The following is a 21,357-nucleotide window of genomic DNA, read 5'->3' on the forward strand; positions in this document are numbered from 1 at the left end:
AGGAGGCCGCACCCCACCATGGAGAAGAGCGAAATGACGGGCCCTGGGATTCAGACAGGAATAACAGAACCAGAAGAGGGCCCTAGGGATGTGTGTGAAGAGCCCCTCGCAGCCAATCTCCTCTGCAAAACCATCCAATCCTGCGCCTACAAGCCACGTCCTTTTCACGTGTTCCTTGCCTTGGAAAAGTGTGTCTCAAGAATTAAACGTTCAAGGGACACCCGGGCTGTTCAGTTGGTTTAGAATCTGCCTTCAGCTCAGGTCACAATCCCAGGGTCCTGGGATCAAGTCCCACATCAGACTTTCTGCTCAGCGGAAAGTCTGCTTCTTCCTCTCCCTCTGCTGCTCCCCCTGCTTGTGCATGCACTAGCTCACTCTCTGATACAATAAATATAATCTGTATTTTAAAAATATTTTTTAGGATTTTATTTATTTGACAGAGAAAGAGAGAGAGAGAGAGAGAGCACATGTGGGGGAGGGCTGGAGGAAGATGGAGAAGCAGGCTCCCCACTGAGCAGGGAGCCCAATGGGGGGCCTAATCCCTGGACCCTGGGATCATGACCTGAGCCGAAGGGAGATGCTTAACTGACTGAGCCACCCAGGTGCCCCATAAATAAAATCTTAAAAGAAAAAAAAAAGAATTAAATGTTCATAAAATGACAATGCTGTGTTTTCGTGTCTACTTTTACGGCTGAAACTCAAGTAGCCCCTTGGAGGAAATGGTTAATTTATGCCCCCGAGAGCCCCACCTCCTCCAAAGAACTCGGGAGGGCTAACCACAACTCAGATTAACCCAAAGGCACAGCTGGTCTTTCCCCGGATGCTCTGGACTCACGGCAAGCCCACCGCGCTCAGGCTGTCTTCTCCTAAATATTTTAAAGCACCTCATTCTTGCTGGTGTGAGGGTTGTGCCAGAAGTCTACCTGCCCTGCAGTCAAGTCTGCCTTCCCCCTCAGTCGGGAGGGCGCCCCTAAACCTGGATCCCTGAAGGGCGAACCCCTCGAAGGCAATATCTGCATACCCAGTAACTCTGAAGTGCCTGGTGCCTAGCACTAGTTCCCACACAAGCTGGGGGGCTTCTCATTCCCAAACACCCCGCAGTGGGTCAATTCTCACACCCCTGGGGAAGCGTTGACTACAAAGCATCCATTAAAAGGGTACCTTCGTTTAAAAGGCAAACCGAAGTGTCTATACATATTTTGTTCCCGTAAGAATAAAGTGCATCAGGGTAAGCATAATTATGAAGAACCCCCATGGGGATGCCTGGGTGGCTCAGTCCATTAAGCAGCTGCCTTCAGCTCAGGTCCGTCCTGGGACTGAGTCCCGCACCAGGTTCCTGGGAGCCTGCTTCTCCCTCTCCCTTTGGCTGCTGCTCCCCTGCTTATGCTCTCTCTCTCTGACAAATAAATAGTCATTTAAAAAAAAAAAAAAGAACCCCATGAAGTGAGAGCTGATTGGCATTCCTGGCACCCTTCCCCCACTTACCCCCTCAGTCCCAACCAAAGGCTCCCTCTCTGGTCAGAGTTCTCTGGATTTTCTCAGAGTAAAGGGAGGGAAGAAGCCATACCCGGTTTCTCCGCAGTCCCTTTGGCCCCCGGGTGTTTCAGGATGGGGCTGTTGGAAGGGGTCACGCTCAGCCGGCCACGGGTGGGCAGGGAGGCCATGCTGGGCCAGAAGAGCTCAGTGCTCTTGTCGGTCTGGGTGCTGCTGTCCTTGCTGCCCGTCTTTGCGTGGGCACTGCTGGCCAGGGCGGGGGAGGCGTGTTCATGGTGGTCCTTCCCTAGCAGCAACCCTGAGGACACAAGGATAGCTGTGTTAATGCCAATCTCGGAAGAAACACAAACAAAAATTTCATTTCCTTCTCGCCTGAGGACAGCCTCATTCATTGACTCATTTATCATGTCCTTTATAAGCACTTATCATTAGCCTGATAAGAGGACAAACACGGAGGGACTTAAAAAAAAAAAAAAAAAAAAGAAAGGAAAGAAAGACCTAGAGCCCCGTCTCTAAAACTCCCTGGGTTTTTTGTTTGTTTGTTTGTTTGTTTTGGAAGAGTAGTTCTTAAGTAAGCTGGTAATGATGAATTATGATGAACACTAGGATAAAATCATGCCCAGGGTAGTAGAAGAGGCCTCACAGCCCGTGCCGAGGGGAGGGGGCATTCCTGCCGGGCTTTCTGGAGACGAGGCTATCCGACAGCCCAGGGAGGGCTAGCCTTGAGCAGCATGTGTGTGCGGAAGAAACACGGAAGGCTTCCCGGATCTGAGACATGGAGCCCAGGGGCCTTGAGAGCAGCCCAGAAGACTGCCCCACTCTCGGTCATGGAGGGTCTCCCACAGACCCGGGTTCAAAAACAAATACTCTTCGCAGTCAGGGCAACACCAAGTCGTGCTCTTTATTCCCCAAAGCAGATCCCTTGCAGCGGCAAGCCACGCCCCCAGGAAGCAGGGAGCCAGCTGGCCTTCTGGACAGGGTCACTGAGCCCTGCTCCTCCTCCCTGCTGCCCTAGGCAGGCACTGGGGTGGAAAGGGGATGTGCTGGCCAGGAAAACAACATTTGTATTTCTGAACAGTGACACAGGGCATGCACGCCCGGAAAGCGCCAGCATCCCAGAACACTAGCCCCCAGAAAAGGTGGTAGTAAGCACAACCAAGTATCTGTTCGCTTAACGAGCCAGCCATCCAGAGAGGATCCTGGCCAGGGTGATTTCAAGGTGCCCATTCACAAGCAGGGCCGTCACATGTAACTGTGTATCCATTTCTTGGACACACTGTTCAAGTGCCGTGTGACTCCGTGGGTGGGGCCTGGGACTCCGCTTCTTTAAGGAGCTCCCAGGTGATCTGGGGGTCCTTGCACTGCACTGCGAGGAACAAGGGTCTTCGGCGACCTGCTCCTCACACACCAGCTCACTTTCTACTTTACAATGCTCCTCTGACACAGGTCCTGTCCTTATCTTTTGTTTTATGGCAAAGGTAATGAGAATGCAGAGAAATGAACCTCTCACAGCTAAGAAGCCACAGAAACGGGATTCAGATGTGTCTGTGCCTGACACCAAGTCCAGCCAGTGCTCCTGGATCCCTGCACCCTGCCTGTTGAACCTCCAAGGCCTGACAAGGATGCTCTGATGGAATGAGGTCACCAGCCAGTCAGCCTGCCGGGGAGCCCCAGGCCATCCAGGACATACACACGGTCACCCCCCCTCCTTCCGGAGCCCAGGAAGCAAGAGGCATTGGAGACAATTTGGGAACTGCGAATGTGTCCCTCTGCTCAGTCCCTCAGGGAGTCCCCTTTGGTTTTTTGTGACGCGTGGACAGTCACAATCATGAGGAGAACACCAGAGCAGAGAACACAGCAACCCTTCCTGTGGACGGGTCCTCGGTCTCCCGGGCCTGCTTCAGACATGCCAAATGCTAGCGGGGAGAGCCCCAGACAGCGGTGGCTCGCCTGCCTGGCTGGATGTCGCACACCGCCTGCAGCAGGGAGTGACCCATCATGGCCCAGCACACTTCCCACTCCTGTACCAGACCGGCCTGAGCACTACTCCCCGGGCTCTCTAACCAGGGGATGGAGCTACGGGCCCTTGGGAGGGTCTCTGATGACCCCAGCTGCCATCTGCACATGTCCTCTTTGAAGTGCATTCCTGTGGTGGGCAGGGGCTGCTGAAGGGACCTGTGAAGGGATGGCAACCAGAGACTCTGGCCGCGCCTTTGATCCCCCAACACTGGCTGGTCCACTCTGCAAGCCCTTATTCCCTTTGGCACAAAGCAACCAGGCTCCTCTGGGGTTCTGTGCGGAGGAAGACGGCTCTCAGCTCCACAGATAAACAAAACACACTCTGACCCAGGGAAAGGCATCAAAGAAGGGCCAGAGCCTGGGAGCCGCTGGAGCTCAAGGGAAGAGAGAGCAAGACGGGTGTCCGGGCACGCTGCCTGCTTCCGCTCCAGGCTCTGGCAGCCCCCTCAGCAGGGCTGCCTGCGCCCAGCAAACCCATTGAGGTTGAGGAAGACCCCATCGGCAGAGCTCACCTCTGCAACCACCACCCAACAAAAACGACCACCCACCACCCCTTATGCTTGACAGCACGGCTTCCAAAGCACTTTCTCCCCATTCTCTCGTTTTGCCCTCAGCTCAGCCACCTGGCAGAAAGCAGGACATTGCTTTTCCAGACACAGATGCAAAAGTGCAGCCAAGTCCAGAGCCTGACCTCTCTGGGATTTTCCCATTTTCTGCCGTGAGGGTTACTTCGACTTTCAGCAATAATGACAATGACTGTGATGTGAATCAACCCAGGGCCGGTAGCTACTCTTGTAGTCTAGCTTTGCTTCCATATATCTCGTTTAATTTCCACAACTAAAGGGTGACCAATTATCCTCGCCATCCACAGATGGGTCAATAGACGCGGAGATACTCTGACATTTCGGCATCTCATGAATGGCAGAGCTGGGGACCGCCAAAGGGTCAGAACGCTTTCCACGGACATGGAGGGTCTCCCACAGACCCGGGTTCAAAAACAAACACTCTTCACAGTCAGGGTTTCCGACCAGGTAGGCTCGCCTCTCCACATCTGTGTAGCTCTTGCTTTTCCGATCCTGGCCTGAAGGAGGTGTGGGGCTCACCTATGCTCCCCTTCCAGGGCTTCTCCTCCTTCTTCTCCTCGGCCAGCTGGCTGCTGGTAAGCGACGTCTGGCGGGAGTGGGTCCCCGTGGCCGCAGCAATGGACGGGACGGAGCGGGCGGGACGCAGGCTGGAGGAGTCTGTCTTCCCGGCGTCTTTACGGGACCGCTGCTGAAGGACCTTAATCATGGCATCCTTCTCTATGATTTTGGCATGGAGATTCTTAATGCTATGTAACAAGACAAAATCAAACGGCCATAAACAGAAGCTATTTGGCGAGAAAAACCTGAACCATTTTTCTTGGGCTGCCCCAGGGACTTGAATTATAATTCAGAGGAAGAGTTACGCGCAGCGTGAGTCCTCAAACATTTACAATCTGCAAATTATACAAAACAGAACTTCCGTAGCAGATCAGAAGGGCACACCTTCTCTGGCCTCTCCTGGGACCCCAAGGACATATGCGCAGAATGGCTGCGGCCTCCCGGCAGGGACCTCCTGAACTACGGTGTGCTCATGGACCAAGTCAGAGGATCTTGGGTCCCTGGGGATGGGGGCCGGAGGGGCAGTCAGGAAACTCAACCACTCTGAAGCCTCACACAGGGTTGGCTTTCCACAAAGGTCAATGCCCCCGTTTTCCGAGAACAGAAAAATACAAGACAGACAGGTTTCCTGAGAAAAGAGGATTTCATCCCCCTCATGGCCCAAAATGAGAATCAGAAAGCACGTGGGTTCCCTTCCAGACTTGGGGTTATGTGGCTGAGCCCATCAGCTGTTCAGAGCAGGGAGGGACTGGTGGGCCCTGTGTGGTACTTGAGGAGTGTGGCCATGAGCACATGGCGGTCCCTTACGTGTACTCCATGTCCTGACACCTCCTGGTGGCCTGTGCCACCTCCTCCTCGTCCTGCCAGATGTGGGCCTCGAGCGAGCTCTCGCCGTAGCTGCCATTCCTCGAGTGGTTGATGATCGTGGTGTCCCTGGGAACACAGGACACACAGACAATGACGCGTATCCTCCTGGGGAGGTATCTGAGGGCACCACAAGACAGTATCTCTTCAACCCCTCTCCCTCTCTGAAATCCTGGCCAGCTCTCCCCCTAGACTTGATAGAATGAAGACAGCGTCTGGGGAAACAAAATGAAATCCAAAGATCAAAACTCCCTGCTCTCCTGTGGGACCCCTACTGTACCCCCTATGACAGAGGGAAGCTGTTGTCATTGTACTTGTGTCTTCATGCCTGTCCTCCATACTTATCCTTTCTCAATCAGAGTCAACGTTCTACTTCGATTTCTCACCCACCTAGCAGCAATTCCAGTATTTTACAGTGAAACGGAGACTCGGCAAATACTTGGAAACACACACTGGGCCTCTCGGACAGCGAGGCTCAGGCAAAATCTTCCCTTGAGCCTGCAGGCTAGCTCGCGGCCAGCTTCATGAACCCCTGTGTGACAGCCATGCCAAGTGGCGGGGCAGAGAGATGGAGACACACAGCTGTCCCTGGAAAGTCCAGTCAAGGAGCTGAAGTGGAGGGAGTGGCAGACATGGTGCAGGGTGGCTGGAAGCAGGTGCCTGGTTGAAGCTAACTACTCCTCTGCTGCTTTTGATAATTTAATCACTCCTAGTTAATGATGACTGGTAAAAAGAAGAGAATGGTGCCATCTAAGTGATCTAGGTGTATCTCCAATTCTAAGGTGCCCTAGTGTCTCGGACCAGTGAACGCCAAATTGATAAATGGTCTAGCCAAAGATCTCACATCTCTTGAACTTCATATTCCAATGCTGCAATCATATTTAAAATCTTAATAGCGTTTTTCTAGAACACTCAAGAATAGCAAAGAGAACTCCTTCTTTTATCACTCTAATGACAGCTATCAACAAATGAGCTTTTCCTTTACACCAGGGACAGGGTAAGTAAGACATGCTACACATGGCCTCTCACACAGCCCTCACAGCAACCTGGGTAGTTGGCCTTATCCTCATTGTACTGATGAATAAATAGGTGAGGTGACTTTGTGAGAACACCCAGTTAGTGAAGGTGGGGCAGATTCAAGTCCAGATATTTCGGTCCATGCCCTGAACCATCACGCTGCACTGCTAGAGCTTCCTGTGTCTTTTTAAATTTATTTATTCATTTGAGAGAGAGAGAGAGAGAGCACGAGCAGGGGGAGGGGCAGAGGGAGACGCTGACACTCCATTAAGCAGGGAGCCTGATGCGGGGTGTGACTGCAGGACCCTGGGACCATGACCTGAGCTGAAGGCAGGAGCCCCACTTCCCGTGTCTTTATGAAGAAGGCCTCAGCAAAAGGCACAAAGATAAAATAAACCAACAAAGTGGGTACATGCAAGTATATTTGTGTGAAATGCAGCTGAAAATAAAGCACAAGGCCAACTAACATAGAAAAGAAGCAAATGCTTTAAACACACAGACAGCCAAAAGAACGCTTTGGAAGAGGTGGTGGAGGTTTTTGCTGTATTGTTGCGTAGGCAGAATTCTGAGGCCAATTCTGCAGGTCATAAATTTACCCTACAGTGCCCAAAAATCACCACCACAGAAATCAGTGGCTGAAGAAAACACTGTCAACCAATTAACTTTTGGAAAAATCACGCAAAGCCAGACACCAATTAAAAAATTCATATTTGGGGGGCGCCTGCGTGGCTCAGAGGGTTAAGCCTCTGCCTTCGGCTCAGGTCATGATCTCAGGGTCTTGGGATTGAGCCCCACATCAGGCTCTCTGCTCAGCAGGGAGCCTGCTTCCTCCTGTCTCTCTACCTACTTGTGATCTCTGTCTATCAAATAAATAAATAAATAAAATCTTTAAAAAAAAAATCATATTTATGCTGCCACGTAAGGATAGCAGGAAGAATTAGATCAAAACACCTCAGGAGGTAAAATCACACACGCTGCTCTCAAAAACATTAACTACACTGCATTGGGATCTGTAAAAAGGTTCAAAACCATAAAAAAGGCCCAACCCCTCAAAATTCCGATCAACGGTGCCAAAAGGCATCAAGATGGTGGAAGCGTTCGGTAGACAAAAATCATTCCTTTAAAAATCACTGCTTATAAACACGAAGCATGCAACAGTGTGTGTAAAGTTACAAACCGAATGGCTGGCCATTTTTACCAGTTCATACATGGCCAAGGAGCATCTAGACAAGAGCTGAGAATTTTGACCTTTCTCAAAAATTCTTCATTTCCCCTTTCTCCCTCTCTATCAAAAAAAAAAAAAAAAAGCAGTGCAAAATTACAGAGGTTTTCTTTGAAAATTAAAATTGGAGATCAGACTGACCCCCTGACCTCATCTCATGGACTTTCCCCCAGATGGGGGGAAGGAGTGGTCAGGAAGGGGAAGGGAGTTCCCACAGAATTATTAGATGCCCAATTTACACATGTGGAAACAAAGAAGGGGGGGCCAGGCGCATTGGTGGAAGGGCCTTGATCTACCTGTGCATCTGAGACTCCACACTGGGTACAGGAGAGCTGCAGGGCTGGGGAAATCCCACAGGACTCCCATCCTTTGTGGGTAACAGAGCAGTGTGCCTTGCCTGGAGGAAGACGAGCAAGGCGGGGCCTAGCACAGGTGAGTGGCTGAACGCGGGCTCTGACCGGTGCCCACCACAGGTGTCTCACGCCTCAGACCTTTCATTCCCCGACTTCTGGTCTGACATCCCAGTCCTGTTTGTCCTCTCGGGGCCCAGGATCCAAAGACACATTTAATCTCATAAAGCACGGGGAGTGGAGATGGCCACGACATACAAAGGACCCCAAGTCCGTTTCCAAGGTAACACATTTACACTGCTGCCAGGGCTCTCCTGTCCTCAGCCGGTGGGCTACAATGGTTCTCTGACCTAACCAGCCAAGAATTACCATTTCTGTTTCAGGAATCAGGTGATTTTTTGAAGGAACTCAGGGACACTCAGGAAGGTTTATGTGTAATCACACGCCCACAGTCAGCAGCAGAGGAAGAAGCCTGCAGGGGTGGGGGTGGGGAGGCCCTGCCTGCCTGTGCAGTGTTCCCTCCACTAACAACCCCACGGAGCCAGCGACTCCCAGGGCCATCGCGGACAGCTGGGCATTAGACCCAAAAGGGCGAGGAAGGCCAAAGGCTTCAGTAACTGGATGACCGTCTGGGCTCCTCCTCGAGACAGAGGTGGGTTACCGCCTCAGAGAACAGAAAGCTGAAAAGCAATACCTCGCAGCTCTGTAGAAATCCAGGCTTCACTCTTCTCACCCTGGGCAGGAACTGGAGGCCCCAATTCCCTGTAGCTCTCCCGCCGTCACTCTGGGGCTCCGCCACCCGACACACTTCTCCGGGGTCTGTGCCTGCTCCCGGGGCTCCCTCAGAGGGGCTACTGTGGGCTGTTTGCCCTCACGCAGACATTCACAGCCGAGCACTAGGAACTGACCCCTGGGGGTCATTCTCCACACGAGTCCGTAGGGTCTCTCCAGGTGTGAGCGCGTTGTGGCGCCCAGAGGACACACCTGTGCCCACATGGGTTGGCACTGCTCTTGCTCCAAGTTCCTGGGGGGAGCCCCTGGAGGGACAATTGCTGGGGGCTTCTCTCTGCCTGAGTAATGAAGGTGAAAGCCCTCGAGACCTTACAGAGTACCCCCATGCACTCCACCCCAACAGGCCTACAACATGGCCTCTAAAACGTGGCACCAACTACATGATGGAGCTGCATCCTGTGTTTACTCCTCACCTGGTTCGGGTCCCACCCTCCCAAAGGGCTCAACAACATCCCCCAGTAAGCCCAGTTTCGGGGACATTCCTCTGAGATTTGAGGGTCTCTCCCACTTGAAATGACCCTAAACTGTGATAAATCACAAACAACTGTGAATGAAATGCCCATGGAATCTATGGGCCCACAGCCAATGCAGGGGGCAGGGAGGCAGCGGGAGGCCTGACGGTGGGACGCACGGCCCCTCAAGTCGGGGCGCGGGGAGGGGACAAGACCATGTGCAGGTAGTCCTCAGCAGTTGGGGAAGAGCACTCCCTCATTCAGACAAGAGGATGCTTTACCAGCATTCCTTTGTCGATTATCAAGCATTTGGAGCTCATTTTTATTTTTAAAAGATTCTATTTATTAGAGAGAGATTGTGAGAGAGAGATCACGAGCAGGGGGAGGGGCAGAGGGAGAAGCAAACTCCTACTGATCAGAGAGCCTGACCTGGGACTCGATCCCAGAACCCCAGGATCATGACCGGAGCCGAAAGCAGACACTCAACCGACTTGAGACCCCAGGCGCCCCTAAACTCATTTTCAAAGGGGAGGAAGTGGTTGTGTGGAAGTCCACAGAAAGGAAGCAAAGCAGCAGAGGGAATAACTGACAACAGCAACAGTTTCAAAGCAAAAGAAACCAGGCTTCGGGTCATATCAGACCCCAGGGAACATGTGGCCCCATAGCTCCTGGCGAGTGTGACTGGGGATCCACCAGCACACCTCACAGAGCCTCGCTTCTTCGCCTGCACGATGAGGCTACTAACAGTTCCTGCTGGGCCCCTGGGGAAGGTGGGACCTGACCCAGGTTGAGGGTCGGAGGCGGCCCCATCGTCCAGTCAGGCCCCTGTTTAACAAGGACGGAATCTCCGCAGGCCCATGACACACATGCGTGGGCAAGAGAGCACAGCACCCCTCCCGGGGACCCTGCAGCTCCCCACCCGCTGCATCAGATGCACCGTGGGCTGACCTTACCTCTCAGCCGCTGCAGTGGCCGCGGCGTTCATGGCGAAGTGCCGGATGGTACTCTCCTCCAGGTACTTCTGCTCCCATTTGGTCATGTCGGCCTCCAGGGCCAGGATGCGCTCCTCCTTCTCCCTCACGAGTTCCATGAGGGCTGGGGCGTTATACTCCGGCATGCCTGGTGGCTGGCCGTTTCCATGTTTCTGAGAAGCAAGATAAATAATGCATCTTGAGGCGGGAATGGGGCAGACCATGTACAGAGGGTGTGCGGACCCCACAGCACAGTCCCACTCTGTCCTCATGCTCTCGCTCCCTCTCTTTCGGGGATGATGTCGACCCTCCAGATCCTACCGCCAAGGATGATCACCATCCAAATTCCTCCACCCCGAATCCTCATGCACCTTATCTTGATGTTAGAGGGGAGACAACGCAGCTGCTGGAAGGTGGAATGAATTGTCCAGTTCCTCTTAGCTAATCAGTGGTAGCTCACAGAGGACGGACTGTCTGTTCCACTGAGGGCCCCAGAAGCAAATTAGCTACTACCTAAGAAAGGCTTTTATCAACCTTAAAGGGCTAACCAAAATAAAGTGCTACCAGAAACCTGTGAGTGAAAGTCAAGCTCATTTTCAGCCCCTTCTTTCCATCTGGGTCTGGAAGATAGGAAATAAAGCAGTTGTGTTATTTGGACTGCTCACGAGTAAGGATATGGATGTTTTGGATTTCTTCCCTTTGAACACAGGTCTATTATCTTCTCTAAATAGCATGACGTGCATGTTTTGAGGTTCTGGCTTTAGAAGAGAATGGTTTCCCCCCATTACTCCATGTCCTGAAACGGACATTACCCTCAAGTTTTCCAGCGACCACAAATTGTAAACACAGAGCTGGGTGCAAAGTGTGGGGTACCTGAATGCTTTACCCAGAACCACATCCATTAACTGGAACAACAGCTCAGCACATGAGCTGTACTCACAGACTCTGATCCTACCAGACAGACCAGAGCAAATGGGCCCAGGGGCTTTCTCTAGCCTGTAGGTTTCTGTTCCATTTTTTAAAGCTTTAATTACAGCTATTCTAGAGTCTGGTCTAGTACCAAACACTTAAGCAAGAATAGAGCAGAAAGCACGTAACTGTCCTCATCAACCTGTACAGAAGCCCACTGACTCCATTTGGCCAGGCGCTGACCTCAGGCAGGGGGACAAATGAACCAGTCCATTGAGATGAGAAGCTCCCCTGCTGTTAGGAAGTTAGGAAGTTTCCAAGAAAAAGACCCCATGGCCTGGCTAGGCTGCCATCTGTGCCCGTCATCTTCTGTGTCACCCCCATGTGATGTCATGTCAGCTGGCTGATTTCTGCAAAATCCTCTCGGCCTCAAATGAGATCATGGCATCCCTCCACAGGGCCCCTGAGTCAGGTCATTAAGAGTTACTCAAATAAAAGCACAAGTTTCAGGATTCAATAACACAAAGAGAGCATGGTCTAATGGATAAGGATGCTGGTCAGAGAAACAGGTTGAGAGGGCAGGCAGGCCAGCTTCTGCTGCCCACTCAGCTCGTCCACAAGTATCTACTCACCACGTGCCTACTGCTAGCATTACCACAGCGAACAGTACAGACTCAATCTCCTGTCCTTCATGTTTTCACTAATGATGGATGTCCTAATCTGCTAATGACCTTGGGCTGGTCTCTCAACTGCCCTGTGCCTCATCTTCCTCTTTGAGAATGCTCCCCCTCTCTTCTCTCTTCTACCTCACAGGACTCCTGTGGTAGTAAGATGTAAAAATTATCTTGACCTCTTTGTAAGAAAGAGAAGACAGTGAATTCTTAAATGTGTTCATTTCCCTTCCTCTTCTCTTCATCTCTAAGCTTCCAACAATGCTAAGTATGATTTCACTTCTGTGGTGGCGGGAGATCCCTTATAACAACAAGGGTAATGGAGTTGAGTCTGGTTTCACAGCTCTCAAAAGAGGAGATCCAAGGATAAGTCATCTGACTCTAGGATGTGGGTTGGCACATTAACTGGGAAAAGAATATTCCCTTTTGCTCTAAAGATTGAGATGTGCTCTTTTTGTTGGCCAAAGTCTCGTGAGTACCCCTCAGATGCCAGCGAGGTAGCAGGCACCAGAGAAGCCTACCTTGTAGATGGGAAGGTCAAGTTCTCATTAACTGAGAAAAACTCAAAGGTGGGCCTTTAAATACCAGGGTGCACAGCATAGGCTAGATGGCTCAGAAGTCCAGAGACAGACTCATCCTTCCTACAAGCTTGCAACTAAGCCGAGATGGCGGGAGGCCAGGTAGGTTCCTTAATTTTCTGGGCAATCTCACTAACACCTCCTTCCTTCATCAAGTACACACACCCAGAGCAAAATGTGTGTGCCTGCCATGAGAAAGAGCTGAGCTGGCCCGAACAGATGCTTTCAAGTGTTTTCAAGTATTCCAACCACAACCACTATGTTCTATCCAGTGATAATTCCGTGGAGCCCTGCCTTGCATTTCCCTGATTCCCACTTTGAGCACACCCATCAGCAGCTGCGCAGGGGGCTTTGCCCACTGCATTGGCTGCTGACACACAAGCCCCAGGCGCTCTCGGGAGCCAGGAGTCTTCGGCCAGTGTATTATGGAGTCTAAACCAGCGGCAGAGTTTTCCTCGCTGAGGAACACATGGACCTGAGCTCGGCTGTGGGACTCTAAGCTCATCAGAAGCTAGGTTACACCGACAGCTGTGACTGGCACAAAGAAGGGAAGGAGGTTGTGGCCAATATTATGTCCTAGGGAGAGCCCTGAACTCCTTCCTCTCCTTTACCTAGAAAACTCACTGATGACCACACCCGACTCATTTCACCCTTTTACTAGCTCCCACATGTAATCCCACCAGGACACCAAGAGCCTTCCGGCTGGCCCCCCGGACTTCCACAGTCTCCCCTCCAGACCCTCCTGAGGCCACGAGATGGCTCTTTTTCTGACCTGCTGTATATTCCTCTCCAGCTTAGAAAGTTCCCGGTCATTGGCTCTCTGCTGGCCACAGGAACAAATACAATCTCTCAACTTGACTGGATGCCTTCCACCAGCCTGCTTCTGATGCCTCAGCGCTATGCGTTTTCCCCCAGCTAGCCGCTGCCAGCCACCCGAATGCGCCGCTTCATACCTCTCTCCCCTATGCAAAATCCTCCACTACCTCTGACGTTCGTCCCCCAGAATGTCCAACAAACTCATCTTTCAAAGTCCTACCCAAATGTCCTCCCCAGCTGCATTCCCCTGTGCCCAGCCCCCCAGGGGTCAGCACTTTCTCTCTTTTAAGGACTTTTGTCCCAGCAATGAGGGGACCACCTGGTTCCTTTTCTCCATGGGCCACGATGTTGGTCTGCTGGGGACAGAAGCTCTCTGTCCCCTCTGAGTCCACAATGCACAGTGCACAACCTAAACCACAGCATGGTGCTGGAGGAATGGTCGCCCCCGGCCTCACCTGCTGGGTCCTCAGCGCATCCAGCTCTCTCTCCAGCCAGGTCCGCAGTCTCCGTTCCATCTGCTCCCGCTTCTCACATGCAGACTGCAGCTGGCTCAGGGCCTGCTGGAGCTTTTCCACCTTCTCCACATAGGCTTGCTTCTCTCGTAACTGAGCAGAGGACAGTGAAGACGAGCAGAGAACTCAGACCGGCAGTTCTCAAAGCTGAGGTGGAGGTGGGTGTGAGGGGTCAGATTAGCTGGGGATTGTGTTTGAACTACAAGTGGATGGCCCTTACCTAATGCCATCTCTCCGCCGTGCTGGGACAGAAAGGACTGACCCAAACAACACCAGTTACACCTAGAACAAATGGGATGCTTGGAATGAGAAACCCCTACCAGGGCACCTGCTTTCAGCCATGGGTCCAGCTCTAAGCTCCCTCCTTGGTGATTACTTAATCCTGTCAACATCTGCAGACATGGGAAATGAAGTTGGTAAAGAGTTTTTAAGCCCACAAGGAAAAGCTTATTTTATAATGTTAAGGAAAAAACCCCAAATAAAAAAATCATATACATGCTCACAGCTCTGCCTGCCTATCATCAAAAACCTGGGAAAAAAGCCTAGAAAGGAAGACTTTAAAAGCATCACCCATATTTATCTGTATGGCACAATAAGAATTTCTCCTCTTCCTTATTTTCTTCTGAAGTTCTCGAATCTTCTATAGTAACTGTAAATTACTGTCACGGAGAAATTGTAGGTATATGTACACACTTGTGATAAAGATACAATTTCCTATTGTAGATACGTGTGGAGTATCTTTCTTCACAAGAGTTCTGGGCCCTTTATAGGGGAGTAGTGGACAGCCCCGGACAGACAGGAAGGGCACAATGAACACCCCCCACCCACCACCACAACTGAGGAGATGGAGACTGAGGTAAAAAGGATTTATGGAAATATCACATCAGGCACGGATTTGGAATCACAATGCACAACGTCAACTCTCACTCCCAGACTTTGTTTTCCTCCAGTTAGGAGCCTGGCTCGCGTCCATAAATCCCAGGCCCCTTTCTAACTTCCTGGGAATCAACTTGTGCCAAACGTTGACTCGATCTGGTCATGCATGAGAAGACACCAGATGGTAGCTCCTGTCTGCACCTGGGTATGCTGAGGCTTTTCAGGGAATCCAGATCCTGAGCTCGGCCCGCGATCACACTGGCAGGCTGGAACATGCTAGTGACTGAAGAGCCTGCTGCCAACGGTGGCTTCTCACTTCGAAGGCTGCACTGCGGGTGCTATGCCTATATCCTGGCCACAGCCACTGGAATAGGATGGAGAGACCTCTGACCTTTGGGGGCTGAGGAGCAGCAGCAAACTCAAAGCCTGCTCTAAACCTGCTCTTGGCAACATTTTCCATCTACCCCATCCATCCACTGTGCTTCTGATGGCTTGATTCAGTTGGATAGACATCTGAGAACCTACTAACTGCAGGCTTCTGTGCTAGAAGCCGGTTCAGCTGAGAAAACATTCTGTGAGTCCCCTTCATATACTGCTTGCCCTATCCTACACTGTCCAGTTTTCTGGGCATGTGGCTGTTAGAACAGAAGGGCCATGAGATCTGTGCCTTTCGGTCCCTGCTGGGCCAAGGTCCACCGTGTTCCCCCAGTGCCTGCAACAGTACCCGGCATCCAGTAGGTACTCAAAAAATATTTGTTGAATGGAGAACTCTTACTTCTCATAAACTCCAAGATCCTCAAAGGCATGGCTCTGTCTCATTCGCTTTTGTCTCAGCCTTTGGTCTAGCAAGGAGTGTACTGGAATGGGGAGGACTAAGAATAATAGTTCACATTAGCCAATGTTTTTCAAGTTCCTCCATGCCCAGCATTGTGCTTTATATGCAAAGATCTCACCGAATCCTCCGGTATCAGTAAAGGGACTGCTCTTGGGTCGTCTCCAGCTAAGAGAGAGAACTAAAGAGCTTACATGACTTGCTCAAGGTCACACATGGGACACATTCCAGGGTCAGGATTCGAATTCACTGTAGTCTGGCCCTGGAGTCAGTGTAAGCACTTGGGATGAGCTCTCTGAACTGAATTCAGACCCCTCAAAAGAAATGTGAATAAGATCACGGAGTGACACTGGAAGTCCAAAGAGAGATGCTGGAGAAGCTACACGCAATCAAAGATTTCTAGAACAACAAGAACATCCACAGTAGTGACTATAAAAACAAAACAAAAACTGTCTTTAGGAAGCTCCCAATTAACTTGTACTTCATTAGAAATATTAAATTTACAAGATTTTTAAAATTGTAATTTTCCTTGGCTCCACACATGGTGATGGCGCTTGAGTCATTTCAGTTATAACCATAATGAAGAGTGCTGGTCCCCTGGCCTCAGAGCAGACCTTGCATCCTTTAGGGATTAAGGTCTCTTTCTGCACCAAATATACATCCTAGTTAATGGGTCCCACAGTGGTAACTGGGAAGCCTCTGGGGCTATTGCTTGGGTCCTCGTGCTAGACTTAAAATGCAGGTCCTGTATTGGACTGTGGGTTTAAAAGGCTTCTAGCGGAGAAGACCCTTGTTGACTTAGCAACATTCCCATTCGGCTGCCTGCACCATGACTGAATTTGCCGGGACCCCTGAGTTAGCCAGTGTCAGGAGAGGCCTTCTGAAGGAGCCGCTTTTCATTTTCGACAACAGCTGGATGAGTAGCAACACTGTCTGCTGCGCCCCAACACCGATGGCAGTACTGTGTGGATACCTCCCTTAGACCTCTTCCAGACTTCGAGTCTCCACTTTCGGCAGTGGCTCTGCACAGCTCAGGCCCCGTATCCTGGGGGGCTGGCTGGCGTGGGGGCCAGAGGTGCAGACTGCTGTCCTCCTGCCTAGGCTCCTCCTCCTCTCCTGCTGCCGTGTCTGCGGCCCGCACCCCCCAGCCTGACCCTCAGAAATGGTCGATCGACGTCCACCGTCGGGATTCCTGGCAAAGTCGGCCTCACAAAATGCCAGCTAAGGGATTGATTTCTTCAGAAACCACCAAATCCAGAATGCTTGAGAGGGATCACACGTTCCCAGACCAGGGGATTCACTGCCCAGCTGAGCCAACTTCTGGAAACTGGAGACCGCTTTGCTGAATGCCACACCAACTCTACCCTACTGGAAGACTTCTGCTTTTTTTTAATGCAATCAAGAGCCCAAAGATGGAGCAAATAAACTATTTTTAGAAAACGAAAACAAAAAAATAAAAACTGTTAGTCTCTTTTCTCTACAGGTACCAGTGGTTTACAGTCCTTCCATTTGTTTCCAGCCCTGGCCGCTTGCCCACCCCTGGTCTGCAGGCCAGGATTCGGGGGGAAAGTGAGCTCCTTCACGGCTGCCATTCACACTTGGCCTGGCTCTGGGCTGGATAAACTCTGCTGGCATTTATTTTGATTTGGGAGGCCTGCTGCATCCCTCCCCGTGACTCAAAGCCTTGGAGCTGGCTCCACTGAGGGGTGCCGGTTGGGTAAAGGCAACAGAGGCCCTTTGGGCTCTGCCCCCAACCCCATCTCACCTCCTCCTCCAGCTTGATGACCCTGGCCTGGGCGTTGCTCAGAGCCTGGTCCAGGATCTCAATGTGTCTCCGGTGGTCCTCACTCGCGGTCCGCACTGCCGCTAACTCCATTTCCAACTTCTCCTTCTCCTTCAAGAATTCTTTGTCTAGAAGGGAGACAAGAACAAAACTACCTCTATTAGAAAGCACTCACCCTCTGGGCTCATGGCCAGTCTACATCTGGCAGGGATTAGAAATAAAAAGGCACGCAGAGCGCGGAGGGTTGAATTACTGCTTTTGCTCCCTCTTAATAGCGGTGATGTGTGAGGTAAGGATTTGCTCAAAAACCTCGGTAACTCTAGATACATTACAGGTCACAGCTCCAGAGGCGAAAGGGACACCCCATTTTCTCCATAACTCACTTCTGTACATTTGTTTTCACACTTCATATAAACCTTGTACCCAAGGTTTTATGCTCCCAACCTCCCCTGCTTCCGTTTTCAGAACCCATAATGAAACGGCAACCAGGGACTAACAATACTAATATTCCCATTCACAGAATCCTGAGGCCAGACAGCAGAGGGGAGCTCCAACCCAGGCCTCCAATCAGGAGCTGAAGCCTCTTCCCATATGACCTGCCCCTCCCCCCACCACCACATCTTTTCCTAGTTCTGCTCAAGAGTGGAAAGGGTATTACTTTGGATTTAGGGACATGCTCTTGGTTTAGGAAATGGCTTTCCTCCTGTTGCACGACCGTGTAACTGATGGCAATCATGGTCCCTTCGTACGTGGAGAGCAAAGGCTGCCCGACATTCGGTGGCTTCCACACAGCCTTCCTGCTGACTAACTACCACCTCAGTTGAAGCAGGGATGGCCAACGGTGTCATGGGGTCAGTATTATTTATCAGATATTATTCCTGTTAACAAAATCAACACATTTTTAAAATAAATCAGAATATTTAGTCATGTTGTTTATAACACGGAAAAGACATGAATGGACTCGATGTACAAGACTTCACACCCTACAAGACACTGTGTTGCAGTCACTGAAATTAAATAAGACAACAGCGGCGCCTGGGTGGCTCAGTCGGCTAAGCATCCGACTCTTGCTTTCAGCTCAGGTCACGTTCTCAGGGTTTTGGGATCGAGCCCTACGTTGGGCTCCATGCTCGGCACGGAGTCCACTTGAACTCCTTTCTCTTCCGCTCCATCTGCCCCTCCCAGATAAGTAAATAAAATCTTAAAAATAAATGTATGAATAAATAAATAAGAGGATGCTAGTGGCATGAAAAAAAAAAAAACCTCATTACTGAAAAAAAAAATTGGTTACGTAAACTGTGTGCACACTATTCCATAGTTGTCAAAAACAAGGCACACAATGACAACAGTGGCACAGCAGGAGTTAGAGGTTGATTCCTACGGGGGCCCACGCCACTCAGATGCCTCTGACGGGTTACATGGATCCTGCGGTGCCCACACCACAGCACAGAAAACCACCGTCTAGAAGCTCCAGCAGCGCGTGCCAGTGGTTTCCTTCATTCATATTTCCTCATAGAGTCACCCCTGAATTTAACCAAGAGTTATCAAGCATGAAGGACCAGCCCTGTGGGCACTGAAGCGAAGGAATGAATGCTGTCCTTCAAGGAGCAGGAAACATGCTTTTGAATACAGGGCTTGAGAACAAAAAAGGCACTTTAAGCCTGCAAATACCCACTAACAAACTCGCAATTTTCGAGCCGGAAGGGATCACAGGAAATATCCCCCTCCAGTCCCACCCCTGTTGCTTTATGAGTTAGAATAGGAAAGCCCAGGAGCAAAGGCACTTGTCCAAGGTCCCCCTGCCAGCTGGCGCAGAGCCAGGGCCAGAATCCGGGTCCCTGATGTTCAGGTACAATGTCCTTCCTGCTGGCCTGCCCCGCCCCTGCATTGTGAGGTCCCATGGACAGGATCCGTGTGCAAAAGCAACAGCATCAAAACTGACAGACTGAGAAGCCTTGCACGGTTAAGGAGCACATGTATTGCCTGGAAACCATGGTATCCCCGGAAACAAAAGGAAGCCACCAAGACCCTAACACTGAACACAGAATCACTTTCAGGCTATTTGTGTGTCTTCGCTGCAATCCCCTACCTCTCCCTTTCAGTGGCGTTTGAGATGCCACCTCTGAAACTTCGTCATCCGTGCAGAATGGCCACGAGAGGCCTCAACAGATGGGTCAGCAGCAGTTTGCGGGCTCTGCGCCACCACCCATAGCCCTGAGTGACCCGGAGCACTTCACGGTGCAGAGTCAAGGACACTAGAACACAAGCCCCACGGGTCTGGACAACATCTCAGCAGGCATGGTGCCCAGGGGCCTTGTCCAGGATCTGGAGGGCACCCAGGCACTCAGCATGCTTGAGAACCAGCCACTAAGGTTTGCAGTTTCTATCTGCTTATCAGCCTAAGCAAAGAAGTTATTCTCTGTCTTGAGGGCAGCCAAGGACACAATGATTTTGACCAGAAGAGAGCAAAATGATAGACCTGAGCTCAAGACCAGAGGCACGATCAGGGCTTCTCGAGTTTTGCAAACTGATGGTCACAATTACTGCTGTGTCACAAGGACAACTATTTAGGTTTCTGAATTAAACATCCCTCGACTCCAACATGTAAGCGTGTGCACACGCACACACACTCACCCTGGATTCCAGCATTTGCTATTTCCTTGCTATCATACTGTGGCTAAAGCATTCACCTCGACCTCAGAAAGAACAGGATTCAAACCCTAAGTTCACCACTTTCTGGCTATGAGGTCTCAGGCGTGGTTCACCGGAGACTCCGCTTCCTCATCTCATCAAATCTCCTCATGAGAAAGCAGCTACATCACAGAGCTGCCTGATGGCCCTATTAATGGAGAGGAAATACACAAAGCCTAAAGACCTGACTAACCTCGAGTCTGTTTTGGTCATTATTGACTCTCCGAGCCTAGAACCACCGCTAGCTCAATACTGTTGCATGAATGGATGATTTTCTACCAGGCCAAGTTCATGGCCGAGTGTTTAATACATGGTAGTTCTTGTTAGCTGCTAGATATTTTCTGACAGCGTTTGCTACACAGTGCCACTCTGCCACTGAGGCCACCACTCATCAGACATCTGGGACAGACCACGGATGCCCCCAGTTCCCTCCTCTGCTCAGGCTCCCTGAACCTCACATCGTACACCGCGACACAAAGACGTGACTATTGAACGAAGACTCCATGAGGTCTGAACTGAAATTCGCGGGTGGAAACACCTCTGTTACGAGTTTGGAAATTACCTCGGCCTTCAGGCTGCAGCCACCACACTTAGCATCACTCACACTGGCTCAGAAGTTTGTGTCCACGGAGAGGAAGTAGTGCTCTCCACAGCAAAGTTGTACTAACAGTGTTCATGGCAATAGCAACAGTAACAAAACCCACTCAAGTTTGCGGAATGACTACTTTGTTCCAAGAGTAGTGTCTTTGTTCCTTTTAATTATTCCCTTTCTTCTCAGTTTGCTGGGTGAGGTAGGCACCACTCGTATTTCCATCTTCCTGCTGAGGCAAATGACCCTGGGGCTGAGTGACAGGCACACACAAGTGGGAGTGCCGGATCAGTGGAGAGAGAGAACGTGTCTCCGTGCCTCTCTGGTCACATTCATGAGCACGGCACTCTATGCCTTTAAGGTAAGGATCACAACAGTCCCTGCTTGAAAGATGTGCACGGTGAATGCCCAGGTAGTGTCAACTGTGAAGATGGTTCTTTCTGGCGTTCCTAAAAGCATGATCCGTTATAGGGTGTCAAGATGAATAGGTCATGGCGTGCCACTCTCAGTCGGGCAGGAAGAGAGCAAGGACACATGCAGAGGCCACGTGATGAGTCGCTCTGAGATGCCTGTGTGGGTGCTGTGAGAACACAGAGGACGTTTCACGGAGGGCTAGCATGTAAGGGGGAGTGGCCATCCTGGCGGTGAGCCTGTGGGCAGGGGGGCTGTGGTCCTGGAGAGACAGAATGGAGGAGATGCCAAGGGAGAGTCCCAGGGGTGAAATCACTGCCTAAGAAGGTCCCTTCAGCTTATTATGAGCTAAGCCCCTTTGGGAAA

The 21,357-nt window shown here is 51.1% G+C and overlaps 1 protein-coding gene across 12 annotated transcripts in view; it reads right to left on the reverse strand.

Moving 5' to 3' along the window:
* AMOTL1 (angiomotin like 1) overlaps window positions 1–21,357 on the reverse strand; it is a 152,290-nt gene that overhangs the window by 5,672 nt on the left and 125,261 nt on the right. For all 12 annotated transcript variants that reach the window (XM_004754517.3, XM_045087176.1, XM_045087179.1 and 9 more), the window contains 6 exons: window positions 17,283–17,428; window positions 13,753–13,902; window positions 10,306–10,496; window positions 5,463–5,588; window positions 4,617–4,843; window positions 1,568–1,792 (listed from right to left, as the gene is read on the reverse strand). In XM_004754517.3, the coding sequence (XP_004754574.2) occupies window positions 1,568–1,792; window positions 4,617–4,843; window positions 5,463–5,588; window positions 10,306–10,496; window positions 13,753–13,902; window positions 17,283–17,428 (1,065 nt within the window). The remainder of the gene's footprint in view (window positions 1–1,567; window positions 1,793–4,616; window positions 4,844–5,462; window positions 5,589–10,305; window positions 10,497–13,752; window positions 13,903–17,282; window positions 17,429–21,357) is intronic.

This window comes from Mustela putorius, unplaced genomic scaffold, assembly GCF_011764305.1.
Source record: "Mustela putorius furo isolate JIRA1106 unplaced genomic scaffold, ASM1176430v1.1 tig00001069_pilon_pilon_pilon, whole genome shotgun sequence".
Lineage (NCBI taxonomy): Eukaryota > Metazoa > Chordata > Mammalia > Carnivora > Mustelidae > Mustela > Mustela putorius.